Genomic DNA, 24,189 nt, shown 5'->3' on the forward strand with positions numbered 1-24,189 from the left:
GGGATATGTTAGGATCCAGTCTTCCCACGCACACTTTCCAATCCTCGTGGAAGAAAAATGGCGACCGTCTTTGCTGAGTTACTTTTGTGTAAATTGTGTCGCCATTCTATAACGACTGCTTTTAACTAGATAGTTAATGATCAATGCAGCGATAAACTTTACTGTTTGAAAGGATCCACTCTATCATGAAGTTTACAATTTGTGCGATGCGTTTCAATAAATTGTGATAAGTTTCGGAGCAAGCTGATAAACTTTGCTGAGGTGCGCTCTTTGAAGACCAACCTACATATCGAAGGATTTCTGGAAATCAAGATGCAAATCAAAAGCGTGGAAGCCTTGAAGTCCTGGTTGACAACCCGTTTGGAATCAGTGTAAGTAAGCTTACATTAACTGAAGAATGAGAGACGTACATGTTAAAATCGTAATCGAATCTAGCCCGGGCGCTTGCTCTGTAGGTCAAGGATTCGTTTAATCTACAGTAGGTCGCTCGTTGAAATTAAGATTTATAACGTGAGGGATATTACTTGGTTGGGATCTATTTCAAAGAAGTATTTCCGTTTCGTGACGCGTATCTGCCGTTTAAGTTCAAGATCTTGAGAAAACTCTTACACGATACAGAAACAACTGTTGATTGGTTTGAGCAATCTGATTATCAAAATTAGGAATTGCTGACGGGTACAAATTGAGACTATTTGATCACTGCATTGTAACATTATATATATAAAAGTACTAGCTGTAAGCAAATTTTTTTGATCGAATTAGTACTACCATAAACATATTCCTTCAAGGTTGGATTGTTTACATGTGTTCGATTCTCGTCTATTTCTACGTCTGTTGTTTTATTATTTGCTAAATTCCTTCGGGTGTCAGTTTCAAGGGTGCATGAATATCTTTGTGGATTGGCAGATTTGGTCAAAAAAAATCGTTTTACAGTTGACGGATTATAGATTTTAATCAACATACTGTACTTAGTTTTGATAGATTTGCAGATCTTATAAATGCAGTGGATTGTGGATTTATCCATGAGCTTACATTTTTGGAACATATTTTGAAGTTTCCCAGACTAAGGAAAAATAGTTCAAATTGATAACTTGATGAAAAATAGAAAGCATTTTGCAAATTAATGGATTCACAAACCCATAGATTCATGCATCAACAGGCTGTGGATTTTTCTGTATCAACACAATGAAAGTGGGGGTATTATATATGAAAAGCCAAATTTACAGTTTTCTGTAATCAACTGAAAGCTTGATTTCTTCTGGAATTTTTTTAGTTGTGATGCTGACCCAGCAGCTCTGGCCAAGTATGTTGTTGCATTGGTGAAAAAGGACAAGCCTGTGGAGGAACTCAAAGATATTTGTGTGGACCAGTTAGAAGTTTTTCTCTCCTCTGGTAAAATCCCCATTACAAATTAGTGATAATTATTTTAGTACCAACTTAATCCTTAAGTTGAATTTTGACTGGATTTGCCATTTAGATTGTTCATAGCTAATAGAGGGGAATGGTTAGGAAGTTACTGGGCAAAGTTCTTTGTTGTAGGTTTTTTTTTTTTTTTTTTTTTGCTTTTTTTGGCCTTGTCCATGCACAAAACACAATAGCTGTTAACAAATGACTGAGGAACTAACCAACAGAAATGTTTTGGTTAGGTAATTCATGCATAGTGTAAAAGTGCAAAACAAAAGATCATGCACAGTCATGGACCTTCCAACATAAATCTTGTCATCTTTGTTTGCTCCTTTGATGTTTGCCGGGCTTCATAACCATTCCCCTCTAGTAACTATGGACTGCTTTATTGGTTTGTTTTTTGTTTTATTTCCAGAAACTGCCAACTTTGTGAATGTGCTATTTGAAGCGCTGACCAATTTTTCGTACATGCCTCAACCAATTGTGGAGCCAACTCCAGGAATTGCTGTTCCCACCACACCCAAAGTAATTCCCATACAGCCAACTCCTAATTCTACCACGCCACCAGAAAAACCAAGGAAATCTTCCATATCAGAGGATGTTTTAACACCAAGGGTGTTAGCAGAGGTAAACATTTTTTAGCCACGTTAATGTTTGAGTTCCAAGACTGATCAACATTGACTTATAATGACATAATAGCCCTTATGCGTGATGACATCACACAAGCAAATTTCAATACCAAGCCTCACTTTAAAATGCAAATTGTAAATTTTATCGTAGACAAATTCCCAAAGCAGCAAAGTTGAAAAGAATGCCCTCATGAAAATAACCTTAGGGTATTTGGGGTTTGACAGAATTTCTCACAAACGAGGCTTTGTGGTAAATTTTGAGTATGTGATGTAATCATGAATAAGACCTATTTGTTAAGTGGGAAGTTGACGAGGATAAAGAAAATTCTTAACCAGTTTTTTTTTTTTTTAAATTGGCTGCAAAATTGCTAGAACTATCATTGAAATTAATAAATAGTAGGAAGAATTTAATTTCTGGAGATCCAGAATCTCAAGAATATCCAGAAGACACTGAGAATTTAGCTCAGCTATTATGTAGTACACAGAGATTACTTGATGTTGTGTCATAAAAGAATCGTTTTAAACAAGTCTGTAAGCAGTAGACCATTTTACAGTTGTCTGGCCTGTTTCTCGAAAGTCCCAGAAGTGTTTTTGGGCCTGAAAAGCCATTTTTTAGTCAATCGGTATTAAAAGACAGAGAGGTGTACACGCCTGAAACTTCTTGTACAGAATGGAACCTCTGTTTATACTAAGAATATGTACAAAGAACAGCTTTGTAATCATAAGGTTTGAGATTTTGCTCCAGCTTTCCAGGTGCGAAAACTTTTCAGGACCTTCGAGAAATGGGCTCCAGGCCTTCAATGGCAGCAAGGCTGCAGGTGACCTTGTTTTGATAAAAACCCCTTGTTTTAGTTCTGTAAATCGAGTTGTTCTTATGCTAACTAGTTGGCATTTAAATGAGAAAAGCAGAGAGACCTGAATCAAAGCAACATTACCTCCAGTCTCGCTTTCATTCATAGGCCAGGTGACTAAACACACAACTATAAAATGGCCTATTGTGCAACGAAATAATATCAATGTCAGAATAGAATTGTGCAAGCAAGCACTGAGTGAAAACTATGAAAGTATAAGTTGATTTAATTTGCTGATTTCCATTGTTCTAGTCTTCCGTGCTCGATGATGACGACAGAGATTTCAAAAGAACAAGAAGAGCAACTGACTCCAGTGAGAGAAGCACAAGTGGACCCAGCTCTATTGTGTCAAGCAGTGGGGATCGATCTCGCAAACGAAGGGCCGATGATGATGTTCGAGGCAGAGGTGACTTCTCAAAGTTTCCAAAAGAGGAAGCTGTTGGGATGAGGAGGGCTGATTCTGAACCTAGAGACAATGACAATGCTACTTACCCTATTCCTAGTGCGATGCTGCGAGACAGAGGTACTAACAAGTACATGGACAACCAGGACAGGCGGTCTGGTGGAATGAACTCTCATGATGACTCAAGGGGAAGGCGTGGAAGTCCATCGTGGGATCGTCGAGGTGGGAGGATGGGAAGAGGAAGGCCTTTTCGTGATAGATACAGAGATGACAGGCTACGACACGGTGGACGAGATGAACGAGAGAGGGGTGGAGCTAGAAAGTCTCGTTGCCAAGACTATGATGGTATGCACTAATAATTATTTATGCTTCACAAAGCATAATAAGTACTGACATATCTGTGGAAGTTTGTCGTGTTTCTCCTTAGAATGCAAAGAAATGGAGAGAAGGTTGAAAGCGGTCCAGCATCCTTCTTTGGTTTCAGCATTTTGATAGACAAAACAATATTTTTGAAAGTCATCTTTCTTTATATTTTTTTATGTTCAGAGATTTTTCAAATTTATGAAAGCTGTGTGAAGAACAGCATGTCCTATTTAATCTGACAAATGAAAATGATAACTGAAACTGAGAGGATGGGGAAAATATGTTTTACAATTCACTTATTCTGTCTGGTAATGGAAATTATGATATGGCTAGCTTGGTGAGTGGGCAAGATGAGCCAAATTCTGCACTATGATTTGCTACCTGAGAGGGCAAGATGGCACTATCTTGCCCGCTCAGGATAACCTGCTGTATCCTGCAAGAAAAATTTCCCTGCAAGCGATATAATGAATCCCTTATTGACCAAGCGTGAGGTCAAGATGGCTGGATATTGGCGAGTTTATGGACCTTGACCAATATCCAGCCATGTTGACCTCACGCTTGGTCAATAACCCATACATATTGCTGACAGAGAAAATATTTAATGCAATTACTGTACAAAATTAATATCATTGAAATTTATATAAAAAATAATGGGTAAAAACCTTAACAAAATTTAACTACCGGTAGTTTCTTATTTCCTGTTGCTAGAAAAAGGATTCTGTATGCGTGGAGAGCTGTGTCCATTTGATCATGGAAATGACCCAGTTGTTGTCCAAGATGTCCTCCCTCCAGGGATGTTAGCCTTTCCAGGTGGCCAACCTATACCTGGAACAACATTACCAGGCAGTGCTGTTCCAATACCTGGAAATTATCCACCTCCTCCATCCTCCCAGCCCCCTCCTCCCGGTACCGTGGGGACATTACCTAACGATGCTCCAAAATCTGAGGCAAACCAGGAAAGTCCTGATACCACTGTACCTGTGAGTGGTCCTCGACCCCCAGCACCCTCTAGAATGGTTCCTCAGCACAGCCAGGCCCCTGTTATGCCACTACCCACTGTCCATATGATACAGCGACCAATGTTAGGAGGGCAGGTGCCTCGTCCTCCCTTTGCTAATCCATTTGAAGGTGAGTTATAAGTTCACTTTATTATATGGCAAGTTAGTCTTGAGGTAAATCTGAGCATTTTGATTGGTTCTGCCAATATACCCCAGTGCAGCCCTAGCCTTTCACTCGGTTAGTAAGAGGTAAATATTTACTACGTCTTTACTATTACATGGATGTATGTTTTGACATCTAACTGACAGTTAGATTAATTAAACAAAGTTTAGACAGCATGTAAAGGTTGTGGTCTAGACACATCTGCTCTTGTTGTGCTACATCCAAATGGTCGACTTGAACTGCAACTCTGCCAGAGTAATAATGCAATTTGCTAAATTTTTAGCAAATTTTAGCCTAGATTTCTTTGATCTGTGGCACAATATAAATAAACATCCTCAAAATACAGTTCACGCCAGTAACTTGTTGTCCATTTTATATTAGATTCCTATAATCCAGAACAGCCTCAGTTTGATAGGGCTCCTGTGTGGATGAGACTTGGCAATGGTCGTCCACCCCACCCCATTCCACGGCCCCCTCAAGGAGTGTTCCATCCTGTCATGGGTATGAGGTCAAGAGAGCTATTGCCTGTCACGCCAAATCCACCTCAGCTTACTGTACAAGGTAATTAAATTGTAATGGCCAGTATCAATTGGTCATTTGAGAATATATTTACTATTTTTTTTTCAATTCAGTTTGCGCTACATTTGGTACTCAAAGTGTCGAACATAACCCTGGCAAAAACTCTTTGGCAGGATTTTTGGCAGGATCTTTGAAAATCCAAAAGTCACATTGATTAACAGATAGATCTTCGAGACGTCGACAATCTTAGAAAGATCTTGGTAAAGATCTTTGCAAATGTCCTTGTAAAGGCCCTGTAAGATCCTCAAGCAGGCTGTAAAGATGACCAATTTTCAGGCTTGCCATTTGGTTAAGCTATAACTATGATTTATTTGCCAGGATTAATTCTCACTAGCCCCCCAGAAGTCCATCCATTACAATACTTCTGTACTTTGGATTTCATGGAACATTTCCCCCCAAAAAAATCCACTTACCCATTGGGCAAGTGAAGGCTAGAGAACTGTACACCCAGTCTGTTGGACCTGACTTTCTTTGCACGCTGTCAAGGATTTGATGAAAAGTTGCCAGAATGGTAGAATTTTGATTGTTTACAAGAATTTGTAAAACCCTTGATGAACCGTAAGGTCAAGAGTCTTGAAGGCCTTTGCAGAATCAATCCAAAGAACATTGACGACCTTTGAGGATTACAAATGAAGATTCTCAAGGGTACACACAACAGTAATGAACTGTACAGAATAGATGCAGAGAAAGATGAAATGCAATATATTAATGTATTAATTAACATTTTTAAATTTCCATAGACATGGGAATGTTGTCATGAGTTCTTAATCTTTTTAACTTTTTCAGTTCCTGGTATGGCTGCTCCAGGACCCAGAATGCCACCCATACCAGACAGAATAGTCATCCACTCAGATCCGCAGAAAAGTGCTCCTGTTCCACCTCAAAAACAACCGCCACCTCCACCGCCACCCTCAGCTTTACCCCAGCAGGGTGTAACACCGGCTCCTGGTCCTACAGATCAGACTGCTCCAGTCAAGAGTCGATTAGGATTTCCAAGGAAACTCAGTGATACACTAGAGTTGAAAAAGATTCCGCGTGACATGAACAATATTGCAAAATTAAATGAGCATTTTCAGAGATTTGGTACCATCACAAACATTCAGGTACTCTTAACACCTTTATTGTGTGGTTGTGTTACTGTTGTTTGATTCAGAGTCAGTGTTAACAACCTTAATTTGCAACAAGAAATTCCTGCATTTGCAGTCACGATTCAGGATTTACCACCATGGTATTGCAATTTTCTGAACATGTTGATTATGCTAGGTAATAGTTTACTCCCAGTGCAAAACAAGTTTAGAGAAATTGACTTTTGACTCCTCAAACCTCCCAGTTAAATTTTGTCAAACCAATTTCTGTGTTGCTAAAGAGATAAAAAAAATTTAGGCTGCACTATAATTAAAAGCACAAAATCCATTTTCATTTCATGTACATGTATGTTGAATAACTTACAAAACTATCAAATATAATATTTTATTATTCTTGTATCTGTACATGTACATGTAAAACAAGGAACGTTTTTAGTAAAGGAATTACAATTATAGACTATTCTTATTTTCTATGTGGAATAATTGACTTGGCTTCACCTACAGGAAAGCTCACTTGTATATGAAAGTTCCATACTGTAGTTTGATGGTTTTAAGCGGTCAATGTTTTTACATCCAGTCAAATGAAATTACTTGCTTACAGCCTTATTCTGTGTTGTGACAGGTGTGTGCTTTTGGAGATCCTGAAGCAGCACTGGTTCAGTTTTCACATCACCAAGAAGCTAAGGCGGCGCACTCATGTCCTGATGCTGTGCTTGGTAACCGGTTCATTAGGGTGTTTTGGCACAATCCCGACAGGCATCAAAACAATAAAGTATGTTATAAAAGATTTATTTATAATCATGGTTGCATGTAATTAAATTTATTAAGCAGGCATTATTGTATGACCTGTATGGCCCTACACGCTAGTTCCTTAGAAGACCTTAAGAAAAAAGGTCCTACATGAGGGCTGTACACATCAAAGTCTGAACATTCTGACTGAATATACTTCGCCAATATCTTAAGTATGATCAATATTGGGATCTAGCCCTTGCACAGTTTAGCACAAGGTTGTATATCTGGTCAACTGGTTCTTGTTTTGCTGGATCCTTTTTTTCCTTGTTTCTCAAGCACCAATGCAAGGTTAGTATTCGTGCTTCCTCACCTGGTGTTTCACCATGTGTTGGGCTGTGTTCTAGTTACCGGTCAACCACACCCAGTTCCCCTTATCCTTGCAAGATCATGGGTCTTCCCAACCACGGGTTCACAACATAACTAGAAAGCTCCTCATTAATTAGGTGTAAATGCAAAGCGTAAAAGAAGATTGTCTAGCCCATGTGGCAAGCATTCAAAGGTGAGAGAGAGGAGCAAATGAGATGTGCAAGAGTGATGATATCTCTGGCTAAAATAAACTTTTGAATCTACTGTAAATTGTGTATTTCAGGATGGGAATTCAAATCAAGGTACAACAGCAGGCAGTAACTCAGGATCACACACACCTGGTGAACCAACACAAGAGAATTCCAACAAGGTATGACTTGGCTGAGCAAAAAAAGATTTTGTTTTTAATAATTATTTATTTCTATCAAGCAAAATTTGGGCCAGCTTCAAAATTTTTAATCTATAAATCTGAGTGACTGCTGCTAATTGGTTAATAAATCAAGCATTTTGAACTGATACAACTTTATAGTAAAGTATGCATTCATGTGACATCCTTGAAACACTGATCAGTGATCTGGGGATGTTGAAAAAATAAACTTTGATTCTGCATTCAAAGGTAATATTACAGGGCAGAGAGTTATAACCAGAAACCTTCCAGAGAAAGCCATCTTGAAAATATGACCAACTACAACTTCTGTCAGCTAAATCAGTGCTATCACTGAATGCAATACATTTTAAGATTTTTGATAATTGCATTTCTAATTATCTTTTCATTGATAGCCTGCTGAACCAAAGGCCAAACCAACCATGTTCCAAAGTGGAAAAACAACTTTCTCAAAAACTGCAAAAGCTCCTGCTATTCACATACCAACAAACCCAGCACTGACTAAGAGACAACAAGAACTTCACAAACAGGTTAGTTGATATATGAACATTTCACAGCAAACAAACCAAAGACTTTCTGGTTACTAGTTCAGATGCTCTACCACTGAGCTACAGGAGACCCTTGGGAGCTAAGGCCATTAAAGGAGTTCAGTCATGGTGTTTTGGTTTATTTTGGTCAGGTACAAAATTACCTTTAAATTGAAGATAACTTGAAAATAATAGCTTACTAATATAGGCAAACACCAAAGAGATAATACTAGTCAAGTAATATATCAAACACAAAAAAAACGTGTTTGACCACATTTCCAAACACTGAGAAGAGAGTTGAAAAGACGACATGCAGCGGAGTATTTTTGACAAACTTCAAGGTGTTTAGAAATGTGGTCAAACACTGTCTTGAGTGTTTGATATATCTTCCCAATCGAAACTAAAACTAAGGAGAAAACAGAGAAATAAAATCATAAAAATCTATGCTAATCCAAACACTGTCACAGTCATGACTTCCTTTGTCTAAACTTGATGAATTATTAATGAGTTTGAGAATAAAGGATCAAGGGTGATTAACGCCCAAGTCGCTAGTGGAGGGAAGGTGCGTACGAAGCCCAGGGGCTGCAACCGCAGTCACATCCCCAAGGCGCTAGAACACCTGACTGGCCTGCCCAACCTGCAACCAAGCCACGAGCGCCCGCGCCAAGCCCCCTACAGGCACCCATCACACTCAAGCCAGATGGCATTTGTGGAAAAAAGAAAAAAAATGCTAAAAAGAGGGGGGGATAGGGAGGGAACGCTGAGAACCGGTAAACTATAATTCAATCCACAACGCCACACTAACAGAGCGATGAACACACTGCGAGCACATGGGACGACAACACATGTACTAACCAAAAATACTGCTGGACAATGTCAGCCCCAGGGCTCTCACGACCATATGACTGCTGCAAACGCTACAGAACACACCAAACGCTAAACAACGCTAACGGATGGCCAAGGCACTATCAAACGCCTACAAAAAAACGCTACTGACCAGGCTAGCTCCTGGTCATAAACTATGTAAAATTTCATTGAACTATATCAAACGCTACAGAACGCACCAAACGCTAACCAAACGCTCACAGATGGGCAAGACACTAACAAGTGCGTATAAAAACGCTACTGACCAGACTAGGTCCTAGTCGTTAACTATGTTAAATTTCATTTAACTATACTTAATGGGGATTACAATCAAAGAACATGAAAATTTAGGCTTAACTTTTCAAGATGTCCAAACCAAGACATAGCTTCTTTTAAGACACCAGTTGATAGTTTCACCACCCTGCTAGAAGTGATCCCCGTCACCTTTCTTGCCAATTTATCATCTGGTGCATGTCTTAACAATATATACTTACTTCAGAATCGTTTGTCATGCAAAGTGGTTAACAATGCTTTGTTATTCAGTGTTTGGTATGTTCTTTTATTTACAGGAAGCAATGAGAAAGAAGCTTGAGATTCAGAAACAGAAACAAGAACTACTCAACAAACAAATTCAAGAACAAAAGGTATCCAGAAACATACCATCATAGGCACATAACATCTGTAGAGGGCTGCAACTTTTAACTGACGACCACACTATTGTAAATGAAACTCAGCAGACCTGTTACTATACTGTACTTTCTCTTACCAGTCACCCTCTGTCCACTATCCCTCATGGCATATCCCACACCCTTTGCCACTTAATCCTTAATCCTCGTCCCTTACTTCTCACTCCTTATCCTGTGCCTCCACCCCTTATCCAACATCTGCATGACCCCTTACCCCTGCCCTATACCCCTTGCCTCTAGCCTTGTAACCCTCACTCTTCACCCCTTATCCTTTACCTCTCACTCTCACCTTGCATCCCTCACCACCCCCACCCCTCACCCCTCACCCCTCACCCCTCACCCCTCATCCCTCATCCCTCACCTCTCACGTATATAAGCCTTGTAGTTTCTTTTCAGTCTCCTCACTATTTTTTTAATAATTTAGTTTATTTAATATATTAATTTTGTTAATTATATGCAGTAATAAAGTGTGTTTGTTTCTCTTGCCAGCTTTTAATTTCTAAACTTGAAAAGAAGAATTTAGGTACTGCAGAGAAAGAGTTGATAGTAAAGGTAATACATCGTGCACTGCTTCTTCCCGTTGTTACATTTTCTTGACATCTTTGTGACCTAAATTTAGTTGTAAGCCTTAATGTGAAAAATTAACAAACTGTTTTTCCAATAAAATTGCAGACTATAAAATCGTTAAGTTCAAATATTGAGGCACTAAAGAAAGAGGTTGAGTTGGCAGCAATGGCAGCAAAATCCAAGGAAAGCCCTTCTCAGGCTAGACAGATTGTGAGTACAGACATTCCAGATCAGTAATATTACATTAATTTTGTACATACTGTAAAGAGGTTTGGACAGGAAAGTCTTTGGTGTGAAGTGACATTCTTGGTCTTCACATGGTGGGAAAACTGGAATTGTATCACTTTGATAAATGTACGTATCTCCATAGGATTGGAAAATAACATGGCGGTTGCATGTGCGTTTTATCACAAATGTACCATGTGAACCTTACACAGCCATAAAATACAAGGACAGCCATATTTTTGCTATGTTTGTCCCTGTGCTAAAAACATCGTGTATTCTAGGTTTGAAGATTTTAGATCTTTTCTGTACATTTTTATGAGCGTTGTTAAAGTTTTTGTGTGCTAAGAATTATGGGTAAATGTATCAGTTGCCATCTTTTTTCCTATGGAGGATTGTGCAGATGTTACGTAGTCAAATGCTGATATCATGTGCTAGATGTCTTTTCATGATCCACCAGAATCTCTACAGATTATTTACACAAATGAAAAACAACAACCATCAGACATACATGTAAATCCAAGAAATTTGAATTAATAAGTAATGATAAATATTGAATAACAAACTAGAATTCCGTTTGAGTAATGCTGACAACTTTATTAATTTCAGGCCCAGAAAGCAATACTCGATCAAGAACTGGATTTGATTACACATCAAAACACTGGGGAAGACACTACGGAACTGAAGAAAAAAGTTGAAGAGCTCAAACAAGAGGTAACTCAGTTTTTGAAATTCATTATTAATTTTTTTTTTTTTCAGTTAAAAATGGTTACGTGTATCACAGAAGAGAGGGAGTAATTTTTCAATGCGCAGTTCCAGAATATATCCATACGCCACCACCCCCAACAACCAACCAACCATTTGTCAGGAAGTAAAGAATAAGAAAACAGTGGATAAGATTAACTTATCTTAAATGGTGACAAGTGAAATTAAGAAGTAATTTCACATGCGTTTTGTCAAAATTCTAATAATTTCTCAAGTCTTTAGGCAAGGGAAATTCTTGAATTTTGACAAAATGCAAATGAAATTTATTTCTCAATTTCACAAGTATACTATTTGATTACCTTTAATATCGTAGGTGATAAATTACACTTTTACAATCGTGGGTTTTTGACTTGTTTGTTGTATCAAGAAATTTTGCGCCAAACATTGCCATGCCAACTTTGTAATTTCACTTGTGAATTATAAATTAATGCTGAAATTTCATGTCAAAATTAAGAAATAACTATGTCACCCATGATATTAGGCAAAACACACCTCAGTTTCTGGTTGAGGGTATCAGCTACAAGTGGTTTGAATGCACTTCGTTAAATGAACTTTTTGTTTCAGGCTAAATCTCTGGGGTTATTAGACCCACCAACAAAAGGGCGGGGCAGAGGTGTTGTAAGAGGACGAGGCAGAGGCACACCTCTAAGAAGCAGGCCTCTTCCAAGAATGGCACGGGTTTGGACAAGAGAAAGTGCCTCGCTGGATCACAGACCAAAACAGATTACTGTGAGTGACATCACACCAGAACAGAAGGAAGACATGGCAGAGCATTTTAAAGTGAGTACTAATCGTGACCACAACAAATATTGTTGGATCCACCATTCTAGCCTGATTGGGCCGAATGTGGTTTTTGTGTTCAGTTCTATCAGGAAAAGGTACCTCCAGTTGAGTTGAGCATCTTTTTTAGTTTTAACCGGCGTCTCAGTCAAAATGATTGATTTGGTTTAACACAAACCATGCATGTTTTGTCCCTGTCTACTCCCTCCTGTCTTCCTGTCCCCATTTTAACCCTCTCTCTCCACCCCAGGATGGGCTTTGCCCCAATTGAAGTGTGGGTCATTCAGAGCCATTAAAAAAAATTAATAATACCATCATCCAATTCACTTGCGGCCTCTAGCAAGTGATGTAAATAAGATTTTCACATTCCAATAGGAGTTCTTCTGAGCAAATTTCCTGGAGTGTGCAGTGTGATGCTTACTATCAACCAAATGAAGACTTAACCTCACAAAGATAACCTGGTGTTGACATGATTGTATGATAATATCACATCTACTACCAGGCATCAGCTTAAGTGTTACACAAGGATTAACACTTCCAGCATCAAAGGGGAAGTCTTAGGACATTGTAGTTCACCAACTTAAATTGTACTTTCTACAATGTTCTTGTTTTTGTGTTTTAGGAATTTGGAATTGTTGACAATGAAGAGTACATTGAGGAAAAGAACACCCTCAACCTGACTTTTAGGACAAGAAAAGAAGCAGAAATTGTAAGAATGATCAGTTTTCTAAAACCAACTTTCTTTTTGTTGTACATACTTGTAAACAGCTACTTTACCAGACATTGTACATATGAACGGGACTGTAGGTTCAGGGATTTTACCCAGCTGTTTTTGTTTCCAGGTGTATGAATGATGTGTGCAGAGCATCTCACTGCCTTTTTCAACTCGCATTTTATGCTGTCATGGAATAATTGTGGCAGTTATTTTGTGTAAAAGAGCTTCAAATTGACCATTAGTTTATAAGTGTTTTTAATGTCCACCCTGTGGTTTTATCTGCTGAGTGGAAGCAACAAAAATTTTTCCTTATATGATTATATTCCTTATTCCTTGAAAATCTCTGAATACAGTATTCTATTAAATGGTTGCATTGCAGCTACCAGTTAACAGATATATTTGTATCAATTTATTGTCTTTCTCAGGCCTACAATAAAGGCAAAACATTTAAAGGAAGGGCTCTGAAGATTTCTTGGTACAGGACTCCAGCCTCTCCTTCTGGAGCCATGCCTACCACTCCCACCACTCCAACGGTACTCAAGAAAGTTGAGGAGGAGCTTGGACTGGATGTAGATGAATTGGTGAGTAATCGTGGCTGTCTCTTAGGGTCAGGGTGTGGCTGGCTGGGGATTTGCCTTTTTCAGGTTGAATTCCACTTAATATTGATACCAAAAAACAAGGCAAAGATCTGGAATAACAAACTATATCCCAAGTGTCAGTGCCATAATCCACTTTCATTACATTGAAACCTGTATTAAGGTGGCTCAAGACAGTTGCCAGCACTTAGATTTTGACGGGTTGTTATAACCACTTTTTATCACTTGATGCTACAATTATGGTATCAAGAAACTGCCCATCATTGATTGTTATCATTTTCGTGATGCAATAGGTTACCATAGCAACAGTATGGTCTCCTAAAACACCCTTAATTACAGCTTTAGGGGCTCATAATTCAAAAACAGCACAGTGAGAATTTTTTTATATTATCAACTTTTGATAAGCGTGATAAGACGCAACTGTTGGCAAAGTTTAAAAAATTCTGTAGGTAGCGTTCAGAGCCACCTTAAATTTTCGAAAATTTCATGAAACCATTGATTATGCAAATTAAGGGAAAAAATAAGGGAATGAAGCAGGCTGGTTCCTTGCAGCTTCATGGCTTGCAACTTAATTGTTTTTCTTTTTCCTCACATTAATTAGTTTGTGTATTTGCACACACACTGAGAAAAGGAAGAGACTGCTCAAAGTCTATAAGGGCTTGTGTTGCATTGTGTTTCAGTTTGGGAACAACATTTAAACACCTTGTAATGTTTTAGGGAAAACATGAATTTGACCCAGAGACAGAAGAGGCATTGCTTCTCGGAGAAGACTTTGATGAAGAAGAGGAAGAAGATGAACGATCATGGAAAAGATAGTCATGGACACCTCCTAAGAGAAACAAGTCAAGACTATAATAATATTTGAGTTATTGTAAAACAACCATTGATCTTTACCCTGTCATATTTTGCAGAATAATTATTTGTGAGCCAAGCTTTCTGCCACATACTGTAATAATATCTGCAATGTCATGCATGATTGTGTTAAGGAAGCGATCTGTCTTTAGATTTTTACTGTCTGTAACAGTTTATTATAATATCAACTGTTTTCATTTTATTGTATGTTATGATGAGTAGTTGTACAGCTATGAAGTCTTATGCATAAAAGAAAAAAGTGAATCCAAGGGATTCTTGAAAAAAGATGATATCCCAGAGGGAAAAAAGTGAAAAGAAGAGGTGAAAAGAAAAGAAAAAAAGAATACAAATGACTTCAGATTGACAAGAAAAAAATGTTTTTACACTTGAAAATTAAAACATACACAAAACAAAACATGTCACAAAAGTCAATGATCAACAAGAGTTATCGGCCACTCTTTGTGGTCACACATTTGTGCACTGATCACCTTCCTGGAGGACAGAGGACAAGCCACAAGCCACAGAAGCAAGCAGGTTCTGAATGGCCTGCATCACAGAGAACTAGAAATGCTGCCATTGCCTGAAGAATCATACCCTCTCTCAGGTCTGGTCCCTGAGCATTCTTCTTGTCTTCAGTGGAGGGGTGTAGGCTCCTTTCCCCAACAGCAGCCAGTAGTTGGGCCTAGAAAGATCATTTATCAAGAGGACACTCGAATACACCTGTATATGCAAGGTCAGTGTATGAATATCTTGATATTATTTTGCTTTTTTGGAAAATCTTGAGGTTGTACAGATAATACATATTAGCACCTTGTGAATGAGTGCCTGACCATGTTCACGCTGTGTGCCGCACCATTTTCACTAAAAATGGGTGCCTAGTAAAACCTTCACATGCCATAAGCTTTTTCACATAAACTATGGACATGTGCACATTCTTTTTGTAAGTGTCTCTTCAATGCAGTTAATTTCACTGAGTTGACGTAATTTTATATCCATATGACATCACAGAATTGGGAAATTAAAAGTCTGTTGAAAAACCTACAAATCTCAGGTGCCAATGAAAGTTGTTTCTGCTGTGCTAGGAGTTTTGACTAGATCTCTTCAAATTTTGACGTACTCAGTACATCATACAGGCACCTCAGGGACAAAATTCATGACATACCGAGTACGTCATATAATTATTCATTCAGGGGGTTAATAAATGAGACAATCACAAGTGGAGACCAAATGTTATTTTTATTTCACAACACAAGTTTAGAGACAAAACTGTTTAGAATAAGAAATTTCAAAAGAACCTAGGATATAGCCTACATATACTTGTTTACAGCACTATGTGTAGTTAGTGGTTACACTTAAGTTATTTAAGGGAGCAAAAAAAAATTAATTCATCCTGTACTGGAGCACCAGTTGGGTAAAATCCCTGCCAGATGGTGTCTTGACTTCACTTGATGAGAAAACTGGCAAACAGGAAAAAAGTACAATGCAGTTGGAAGAGGACTTACAACCCAAACTCAAGGCTTAGGTTGTTCAAAGGTTGGGCATAATGGATAGCATATTATGCTTTGCTTACCGGTAATATGCATTTGGTTCAGTGTCAACAAAACCAACCATGCTGTCAACTGGGAAGTGATTTATCCTGTGGGTAGCATTATCTAAACCTTGAACTACAGAGGCTTATAGATGATGGCCATGAATGGTCAACACCTAATCTCTCAGTACAATATCAATACAATGTTATGTGATCAGGTGATGAGAATAAAGACAATTGTCAAATCCCACCATTTTATCCCTCCAAAATGTAGATTTTTTCCCCACCAAAATCAAAGTTGTTGAGAGAATAGCTGTTAAGCACCCACTCACCTGGGTAGCTGTACCCACATATGGCTATTCAAAGTTACAAAAAAATTCAAGGTAACTTTCTCTATCACAAAGAAAAGGTTTATAAAGGTTCTTATTTTGCTTCCTTGCTTGTTTTGTTTTGTTTGTTTCCATTGCGTGTCAGTTTTTCTTCAGCAATCTTTGCCCAGTGGTGTATGCATGAAGAAAATGAATCAACTATATTTTACCTGTATGGATATCCATGGTACTTGGAACGAAACACAGACAACAGCAAGCTAAAGAACAGCACCACCAGACCCAAACCAACCATAACTACAACTGAAAGTGGAGAGAAATGGTAATTAAACACAACTTAGACAGCTGCCTCTGTGACAATGTGCATGCAGTTATCCAAGAACTGACATTCTCATTCAGAAAATGAAGTCCCCCCGTTACACTGCATTCACAGTGGGCTACGACATATCCTAGTAATTGTCATTGTGTATTGTTCTATTATGAAAAGAGTCAAGATCAAACAGTTCAATATTACACAAATCATGATCTGAGCATAATCGAGATTCCTGCACAAGGTCGTTTTGACCAAAGCCAGCCAATACATGTTAAACACGACAACAGAGAGCAAAATGGAAGTGAAAACCTAAGAACTTGTTGTAATATATGTCAAACACAAAAGACCGGGTGTGACCACATTTCCAAACACTGAGAAGAGAGTTGAAGGCTGCATTCCTTTAGGGTGATCTGGATCAGGATCAGTTATCCAAGATCTGTCTGGATCATGGTGCATCAGTGAAAGAAACCGATGAATCCATGACCAGAATGGATTCATTGGTTCTTTTGATGCACCATGATCCAGACAGATCTTAGATCACTAATCCTGATCCAGATCACCCCAAAGGAACACACCCGAAAATACGACACACAGCGAAGTATTTTTGACGAACTTCAAAGTGTTTGGAAATGTGGTCAAACACTGTCTTGAGTGTTTGATAATTATATCTTCTCAATCGAAACTAAAACTAAGGAGAAAACAGAGAAATAAAATCATAAAGATTTATGCTAATTAATATCAGATATTCAAACACCGTCACGGTCATGATTTCCTCTGTTTAAATGAGTTTAGAAGAGTGAGATAAACCCCAGATAGAAAGCAACTTTGCAGATTGTTGTCACAGTGACGTACTCAATGAGTTCTGGTTCTTATTTTCCAGTCATAAATAGCATGATCGCTATGAGAGTACTCATGTCACCATCACCATTTTATCACACATCTCTTCTCTTTTTCATTTTTGGACACACAATTTTTTTTTTTTAGGAGAGCAGAACTTCGTACATATGACTTTCTTAACTGTTCTCTCTGATTTGTTTTTAGGGAAGATTTGGATGAACACTGGTTGATTACATGAATGCTATACCCTGCATAAAAGCATTAGTCTGTCCACAGACATTTATTAATTTATTTTGCTACAAGTTATTTTTCTTTGAGTACACTGCATCGCTCACACACAAGAGTGAGTGCAGAGCGCAAGAGCAGCCGCGAAGCTGGCACAAAGACTATTTTTGCCTTTCCCCTTGGCCACCCCCTTGTGTTCATACTTTTTCAAATACCACGCAGTTAATACTTTTATTTGCAATCTTGATGAGCTCAAACAAAATAGAAGGTCTGTGGACAGACTAGAAGAAGCATATCAACACTCACTTCTACGTTTTCCAACCTCCTTGACTTCAAGCGCCTTCTCATTGAGAAGAATCATACCAGCAACATAAAGAGCATCTTTGAGTTCCAGTTAAGGAGTGATACATAAAATTTTATATAATGTCCCTTAAAACTTCACAAAGAAACCTTTCTTTTCTTTTCAAAAAGTAATGAAAGTTTCCTGAATAAAGTTTTGTATGATGACTACAACTACATTTTAATTGCCAACTATTGTTTCAATTTCAAATTCTTTTCATATATCCACTAATTGAATAAATGAGAGAGAATTTACTAGTCAGCTTTCATTTTCTCTTCTATCTTACTTTGTTATACGAAGAGAGCAAAGTGGCAAAGTGGCTTCAGTATTTTCCCTCCTTCCTCCACTGCCTAAGTCAGCTAATATAAAATTTTCGTATGTAATAAAAGGATACTGAGAACAATGACAATGTGGGTTTCAGCCACAAATTGAGCCTGACTGCTTCCATGAATGTAACTCTGATAAAAAGCAATACATATATTAGTATCGATGGTGATGAACTCTACATTTCATTAACCAGTACATCTGCTGATGTACATTCTCACTGAAGGTTAAAATTAAAATTATTATTGGATGACAGTGACCTTTATTATTCTGGACTGAGTAGGAAAGAATGAAGTTAAAACTGTACAAAACTTTCCTGGACTGTAATTTCTGGTAAATTATAGTTATTAAATATAATTTATAAACTTCTGGTTAATCAGAATTGAATAACTGGTTTTGTTGCCAATCTTCAATATCTGTAAAACGATAATATCTGACTAACCACTTGTCCTGTTTGTGGATTTTTGTGCGCATAAGGTGGTCCGCGAATGTGGTTCCACATCTGACCAGATGTCATGGCAAACACTACACACTTGAAGGAACAAAAAAATAAATGGTAATTGCACGCTGTCATCTGATTTTGTGAAGCTAATAAACTGCAATAATACAAAACTCAAAGAACAGGTTTTCAATGTTTAATCCATCTATACATACCAGGGCTCCAATTGCCCAGTAGGTCTTGTTATACAGGAATTCCAAGTTTTTACGTCGCACATAGAGCAGTCCACCAATCAAAACAACCAGCAAGCCCATTATCACAGCGCCCATGTAATTGGGGGGACGGAATATCCTGACCTACACAAAAGATAACAAGCATTATTAACTTTGATTAACTTGGATACAGGTGTAGTTGTTTTTGATTACATCTATCAGATACTTTTTTGGTCAGAGCAGAGTTTAAATTATATGACCAAGTTCCTTCACTCCTACATAAACTACCCGTACCACATCACAATGAAAATATCCAGCCTGTGAATTGCTAAAGGAAAGCAAATTGTACATAGTTTAGTGACTTTTCCTAGATAGGATAATGAAATTCAATAACATGGCCCGACATTTTCAATCTGATAGTACAGCCTTGTGCATGAGTTATGCATTATTACACCACTTTTAAGTTTCAGTGTACTTGTATAGTACCTTTTACCAAAAAATACTGTTAGGTTTCCATCAATAAAAATACACCTTTGGCTGTTGCCATCATAAACATAACTTTGAAAAGTCTAGCTGACGATGGTACCCCCTTGATGATAAAGAACATCCATAATGTATCTCTTCTGAAGTGACTACATAAAAACAGTCCACATACATTAACATCAGTGCGTTCTGCAACCCATCTTGCCAACTGTTCAGCAGAGAAACCCATTCTACAAAGAAATCAAGCAACATCGTACATGTAACAAGTTAATACAAAAACCGCACAAGCTTATAATAATAAGCTAATTTCAATCAGCTCATCATAGAAAATACATTGTGTAAATTTTGTAACTGTTACCGTTTGAAAATGAAGCTTCTTGGAAATGTTTCTCCCCCCTTTGTTTTTTTATTTGCTAATATTTCCCTTCTCTATCTTTTTTTAACTAACCAGCCAACCCACTAGAGAGAGGATCATGGGGATGGCCTTGCTTGCCAAAAAAATATAATACTTAGTCTTGTAAAAGTTAAGTCTCATACCTTTGAATATCATAAGTGTCTGCCTTCTTAGGTTTTCCCTTTGGTGGGAAGTGCATGAACATTGGTGCAGAATTTAACCTCAGCTGTGAATAAACAATCACAAGAAAACAGGAGTCTAAGATAAGATCTAAAATGTAAGTCGTTTTATTATTAACAATCCCTCATTTTTGATACTCTGTGAATCCTTGAAATAATTTATCTTACAAAAGCAAGAGCAAAGCAACTGCCAAAACAGTGTTATCTGCATGTAATATTTTCCTTTAATCAGTAGTCCTGGGAAAAGGTTATTTCCCAATCAATAACTAAAGGTGCCTCCCTATTTTTCTTTCCTTTATTTTCTTCTGGTTGTACAATTTTATGCATACTTCATCCTTATATATAATATTAATATCATTAATTTTTTGATTTCACTATTATGTGATACAATTAAATGGCAATTTTATCAGTGCTCATTTATGATTTTGCAAATACAGTGCAGTAAAAATGAATTTTGTTCCTGGTTATACAGTACACCTTTTCCAATAAGTGATATTTTATCTAAATAAAATCTATTTCATCATTTCAGATTATGATAATGCAGATGAGACAAAGGATAGCAAAAATCAGGCTGGCTGAAAACTTCCAAACCAAGAATAAAAATCAATTTAAGACAAAACCAATATTAATAGTAATAGGTGTTTCCACAAAATAAACAGTTAAGTAACACAAATATCATCTCACCGCACTAAATACATCTGGACCCTCGTCAAAATCAACCACTGCAAAAAACACTTTGTTGGAGTACTGCTGCGAATACCTCCAGGAGTTGGCGAGGATTGTGAACTCATTGTTAGCTTCTCTGTAATAAAAGAGTAGAGATGGATGTGTTTTACATCGAGGATTAAGCAAATAAGAATGCAGGTCAAAGAGTTCAAACTCAGCTGTACTCTTAATTAATCAGCCACTCGATCTGATGTGCTCTCGTTTACTCCTATGTGCTGTCAACAAAATATTTGAAGAACATTTTGTGAACAGTTTGTCTTTTTCAGTCATGGGTTAGGTACATTTAGGACATTAAGGGTTTAAGAAAATATCTTCTTAAACACACAACAGTGAAACAAATGAAAAGATGATAATAGTTCTCTACGGTATGCAATGATTAATGATGAAGGTGACAATAATGATGTTGGTTAATATAAGAGTACCAGTAATTTTCCATTTTTTTTACCCCCAGCTTACATTCTTACCTTAGTTAGCAATGATTCAGTGAATCTTACCTACAAATGGTACATTGTCTGTGTGGTGCAAGAGCTGTGAGCATAAGAATGACTGAATAATTCCTTGGCGACGCTCTCAAATAGGTTCTGTATTTATCTCCATTTAATCTTATAACAGGCTTCCTTTGGTTCCAATCCATGAGCTGTTTGACTCGAGTATCCAACAGTGACTAGAAAATCACAAGCAATAATTAAACTGGAATGCATGCTGATTCAGGGTTGTAAAATTAGGCTGGCTACCAATGGAAATCATCATGTACTTCATGATCTATGCCAGGTACATAAACAATAGCCTCCATTTGGCACAAAAAATATGCTAGGATATTTACTATCTGTTCCGAGAAGCAAACAGCTTTCCAAGAGTGTAGCTCAAGGAAAACTGTGATAATGTCCAAGGACAAATGTCCGAGCACATTTTTGCATCAAATGGAGGCTATCGTGTTTATTATCCTTCAAATATTTTTGCAACAGAGGCAGTTTTGAAAATTGGGTAATATCATTCAGATATTCCCCAGTTTTAGCTGGGGCATATTCAGTCATGTGACGCGTTTAGACCAATCATGCACAAGTGAAAATATTTGACAGATTGTAACGCTTGATATTTGCTTGGTTCTTTCACCTGCTATGTTGTCTACTTGGACAGTTGATAGTCTACCAAAGCCCAAACATGGGATACAAAAAACGAAGAATGAAAGAAATTGTCATATAACTATTAAAAAATAGAAATTTGAAGTTGATCCTAATACATGATTATATTATTCCAGGTTTAAGATAGAGCAGCTCAAATCGGTGTATGACACTTGGAGACTGCAGACTATAGACTACATTTGGCCAAAATAGCGTTCTGGTTTAAATCCAGAATATCACTCAGATTAGCCTGTTTACCGTTAGCTCTCTGTAATGGAAATGGGAATACTTGAGAATATGATATAAAGTTAAAAAGTCTACATTCTGCGGTCTGCAGTCTGCAAATGACATACACCAAGCTCAAATAGGCAGGGAAAATTACAAAGGAAATTGAATGGGTAAGTATGAAAAGCATTCAGTAATTTGACAGTTTCACAATAGAATATTATTTGCCGAGAAACAAGGCCGTAGATTTTAACAGAGTAGCCCACTGATGAATCTAAAAACAAATTCCCGAAACTGGGAGCCAGATTGAAGAAAAGAGCTCATTGTACCTATTCAGCAGCACAAACTCTAAGCTTGACAATGAAAGTCGATTTTCCCGGTCAATCGACATTGACAACAATGTGCAGTTCCAGCAAAATTTCAGTTCTTAATAGAGTAATTTTAAAAATAATTTGAAAGAGTAGTTCTGTACCTCTTTCGTGACTTTTTTTTTACCATGACCAAGGGAAAAGCAGAACATAAGGAGCATAAAAAACAACCAACCGCGAGCCGCCATGTTGGAGCTTCGATGGTAGTACCCAGATCCCTGTCTGATGAATACGCAAAGATCCATTTTTGTAGGGTGGGGAAGGGAGAAATGTTGTCACGCATTACGGTTAAAGAAATCCACTTTGGTGTTTAAAAGGACGAAGGCCTTTTGGGGGTTTGAAATTGACAATTTGGATTTTTTAATTGGGGAAAATTGTTTTAGTGGACCTATTTTGCATAAAAAGATCTCTTGGGTCGGTAAAAAGTGTACTGTAGTTATGCGAGAGGGGTTCCATTTTCTATGGAAGGTTGTCAAAAATGGTATATAAAACAGGGGTTTAGATCTCGTGGCTGTGCCTCCCTGCATAGAACTCTGTTGAGTACCCCCAACCCTCCCGACTGCTGTGGGTGCCACTAAGAGAGTAGCTGGTGAACAGGTGCCAGGCTCTGACTGGAAGGGTCTGACTGTGGCTGCAAGGGCCAAGAAGACTTCTTTCTGAGAGTGAAGTGGCTGATAAGGGAATGGGGTGGGAGCTGGCGCATCCTCTTCCTTCCTGCTTTCTCTTCACCCCATCCTCGACCAGAGAACCTGTTCACAGGCTACTAAGAAATGGGCAATAAAACCTAGCCCTCTTCAACCTCTCATTAATTTAGGGCATTGATGAATGGTCTCCTGGCAATGTATTCTTTTACCCTTTAACAATCCCTCTCTTTCATAGCTTTTTCATTTCAGCCACTGTGAAGAAGTTTTCCTACAATATTTGCAATGAAAGACAAAAAAATACCCAAAGATACCAAAATATCCAACAGCTTAATGATTCGGTTATGTTACCAGAAAAATGCAGTTGTTACAAGCTTCAAGACATACTGAGTGCACATTTTCATCCCTAAATTCAGAAGTGATTTAAATCTAACAACCAAATACACTACCAAGACAGCCAGTGATCAGAGTATAAAGAAAATCACCAACTAAGCATTGACGTCTGCCTTGATAGTGTACAATCAAATTCAGGTAGCTAAGGGGAACTCACATTTTGCGTTGGCATCCTCTTAAAGGGTAGCAAAAACAGTAACATAAAACTTGCCTTGTTATCAAATTTTAAAATACATTAAACTGTCAGTGGGGTAAACATAAGCCTGTACTTACAACATTTTTTGCCGGCTCACTTGCCTTTCTAAAGATTATTAATGCAGAAAAAGAAAATACTTGCTGAGGCACTTAAGCCTTTCAAACTTGTAGAAGAACTATAAAGTTCTTTCTCAATATTGTCTTATCATCAAAATCTCAATTCAACTACCCTGTCAGGCCAATATCAAGGTTCATCAAGCAAGTAAAAACTTTTTGCTCACAACATCCACATTTGACTGTTGTGTAAGACAATATAAAGTAAAAATTGTCGCTGAGAATGCTGTTCAAATTAATGAGCCCATTAGTACAAAGTTGAATGGTCGCACAG

At 37.8% G+C, this 24,189-nt stretch overlaps 2 protein-coding genes across 3 annotated transcripts; one reads left to right on the forward strand and one right to left on the reverse strand.

Moving 5' to 3' along the window:
- The first annotated feature begins 35 nt into the window (after positions 1 to 35).
- LOC110048707 (RNA-binding protein 26-like) lies at positions 36 to 14,947 on the forward strand. Of its 2 annotated transcripts, XM_020754483.2 has the most exons (18): positions 36 to 371; positions 1,274 to 1,392; positions 1,820 to 2,031; positions 3,137 to 3,632; positions 4,359 to 4,778; positions 5,193 to 5,372; positions 6,177 to 6,493; positions 7,098 to 7,247; positions 7,857 to 7,943; positions 8,354 to 8,488; positions 9,919 to 9,993; positions 10,525 to 10,587; positions 10,708 to 10,812; positions 11,434 to 11,538; positions 12,154 to 12,369; positions 12,992 to 13,078; positions 13,510 to 13,665; positions 14,398 to 14,947. In XM_020754483.2, exons 1-18 carry the CDS (start codon positions 313 to 315, stop codon positions 14,494 to 14,496), a joined length of 3,081 nt encoding a protein of 1,026 aa, XP_020610142.1. In that variant the 5' UTR covers positions 36 to 312; the 3' UTR covers positions 14,497 to 14,947. The 2 variants fall into 2 exon arrangements, with proteins under 2 accessions (XP_020610142.1, XP_089128724.1); XM_089272598.1 differs by having other exon boundaries at positions 13,510 to 14,463.
- An 802-nt stretch (positions 14,948 to 15,749) lies between these two features.
- Positions 15,750 to 22,832, reverse strand: LOC110048708 (dolichyl-diphosphooligosaccharide--protein glycosyltransferase subunit MAGT1-like). Its single transcript, XM_020754485.2, has 11 exons — positions 22,677 to 22,832; positions 21,353 to 21,522; positions 20,817 to 20,934; positions 20,097 to 20,179; positions 19,732 to 19,789; positions 19,080 to 19,220; positions 18,868 to 18,957; positions 18,496 to 18,559; positions 18,068 to 18,142; positions 16,599 to 16,689; positions 15,750 to 15,989 (listed from the first exon to the last, which is right to left on the reverse strand). Exons 1-11 carry the CDS (start codon positions 22,815 to 22,817, stop codon positions 15,974 to 15,976), a joined length of 1,047 nt encoding a protein of 348 aa, XP_020610144.1. The 5' UTR covers positions 22,818 to 22,832; the 3' UTR covers positions 15,750 to 15,973.
- Positions 22,833 to 24,189: the final 1,357 nt, after the last annotated feature.

This window comes from Orbicella faveolata, unplaced genomic scaffold, assembly GCF_042242905.1.
Source record: "Orbicella faveolata isolate gen_17 unplaced genomic scaffold, um_ofav_v1 contig_35, whole genome shotgun sequence".
Lineage (NCBI taxonomy): Eukaryota > Metazoa > Cnidaria > Anthozoa > Scleractinia > Merulinidae > Orbicella > Orbicella faveolata.

Coding starts and splice junctions, on each gene's coding strand:
- LOC110048707 (XM_089272598.1), top strand. CDS start 313: ATGCAAATCAAAAGCGTGGAAGCCTTGAAGTCCTGGTTGACAACCCGT. Junction 3,633..4,358: donor TCGTTGCCAAGACTATGATG/GTATGCACTAAT, acceptor TCCTGTTGCTAG/AAAAAGGATTCTGTATGCGT. Junction 9,994..10,524: donor AACAAATTCAAGAACAAAAG/GTATCCAGAAAC, acceptor TTCTCTTGCCAG/CTTTTAATTTCTAAACTTGA.
- LOC110048708 (XM_020754485.2), bottom strand. CDS start 22,817: ATGGATCTTTGCGTATTCATCAGACAGGGATCTGGGTACTACCATCGA. Junction 19,790..20,096: donor GACACTTATGATATTCAAAG/GTATGAGACTTA, acceptor ATTTCTTTGTAG/AATGGGTTTCTCTGCTGAAC. Junction 19,221..19,731: donor CAGAACGCACTGATGTTAAT/GTATGTGGACTG, acceptor TCTTTTGTGTAG/GTCAGGATATTCCGTCCCCC.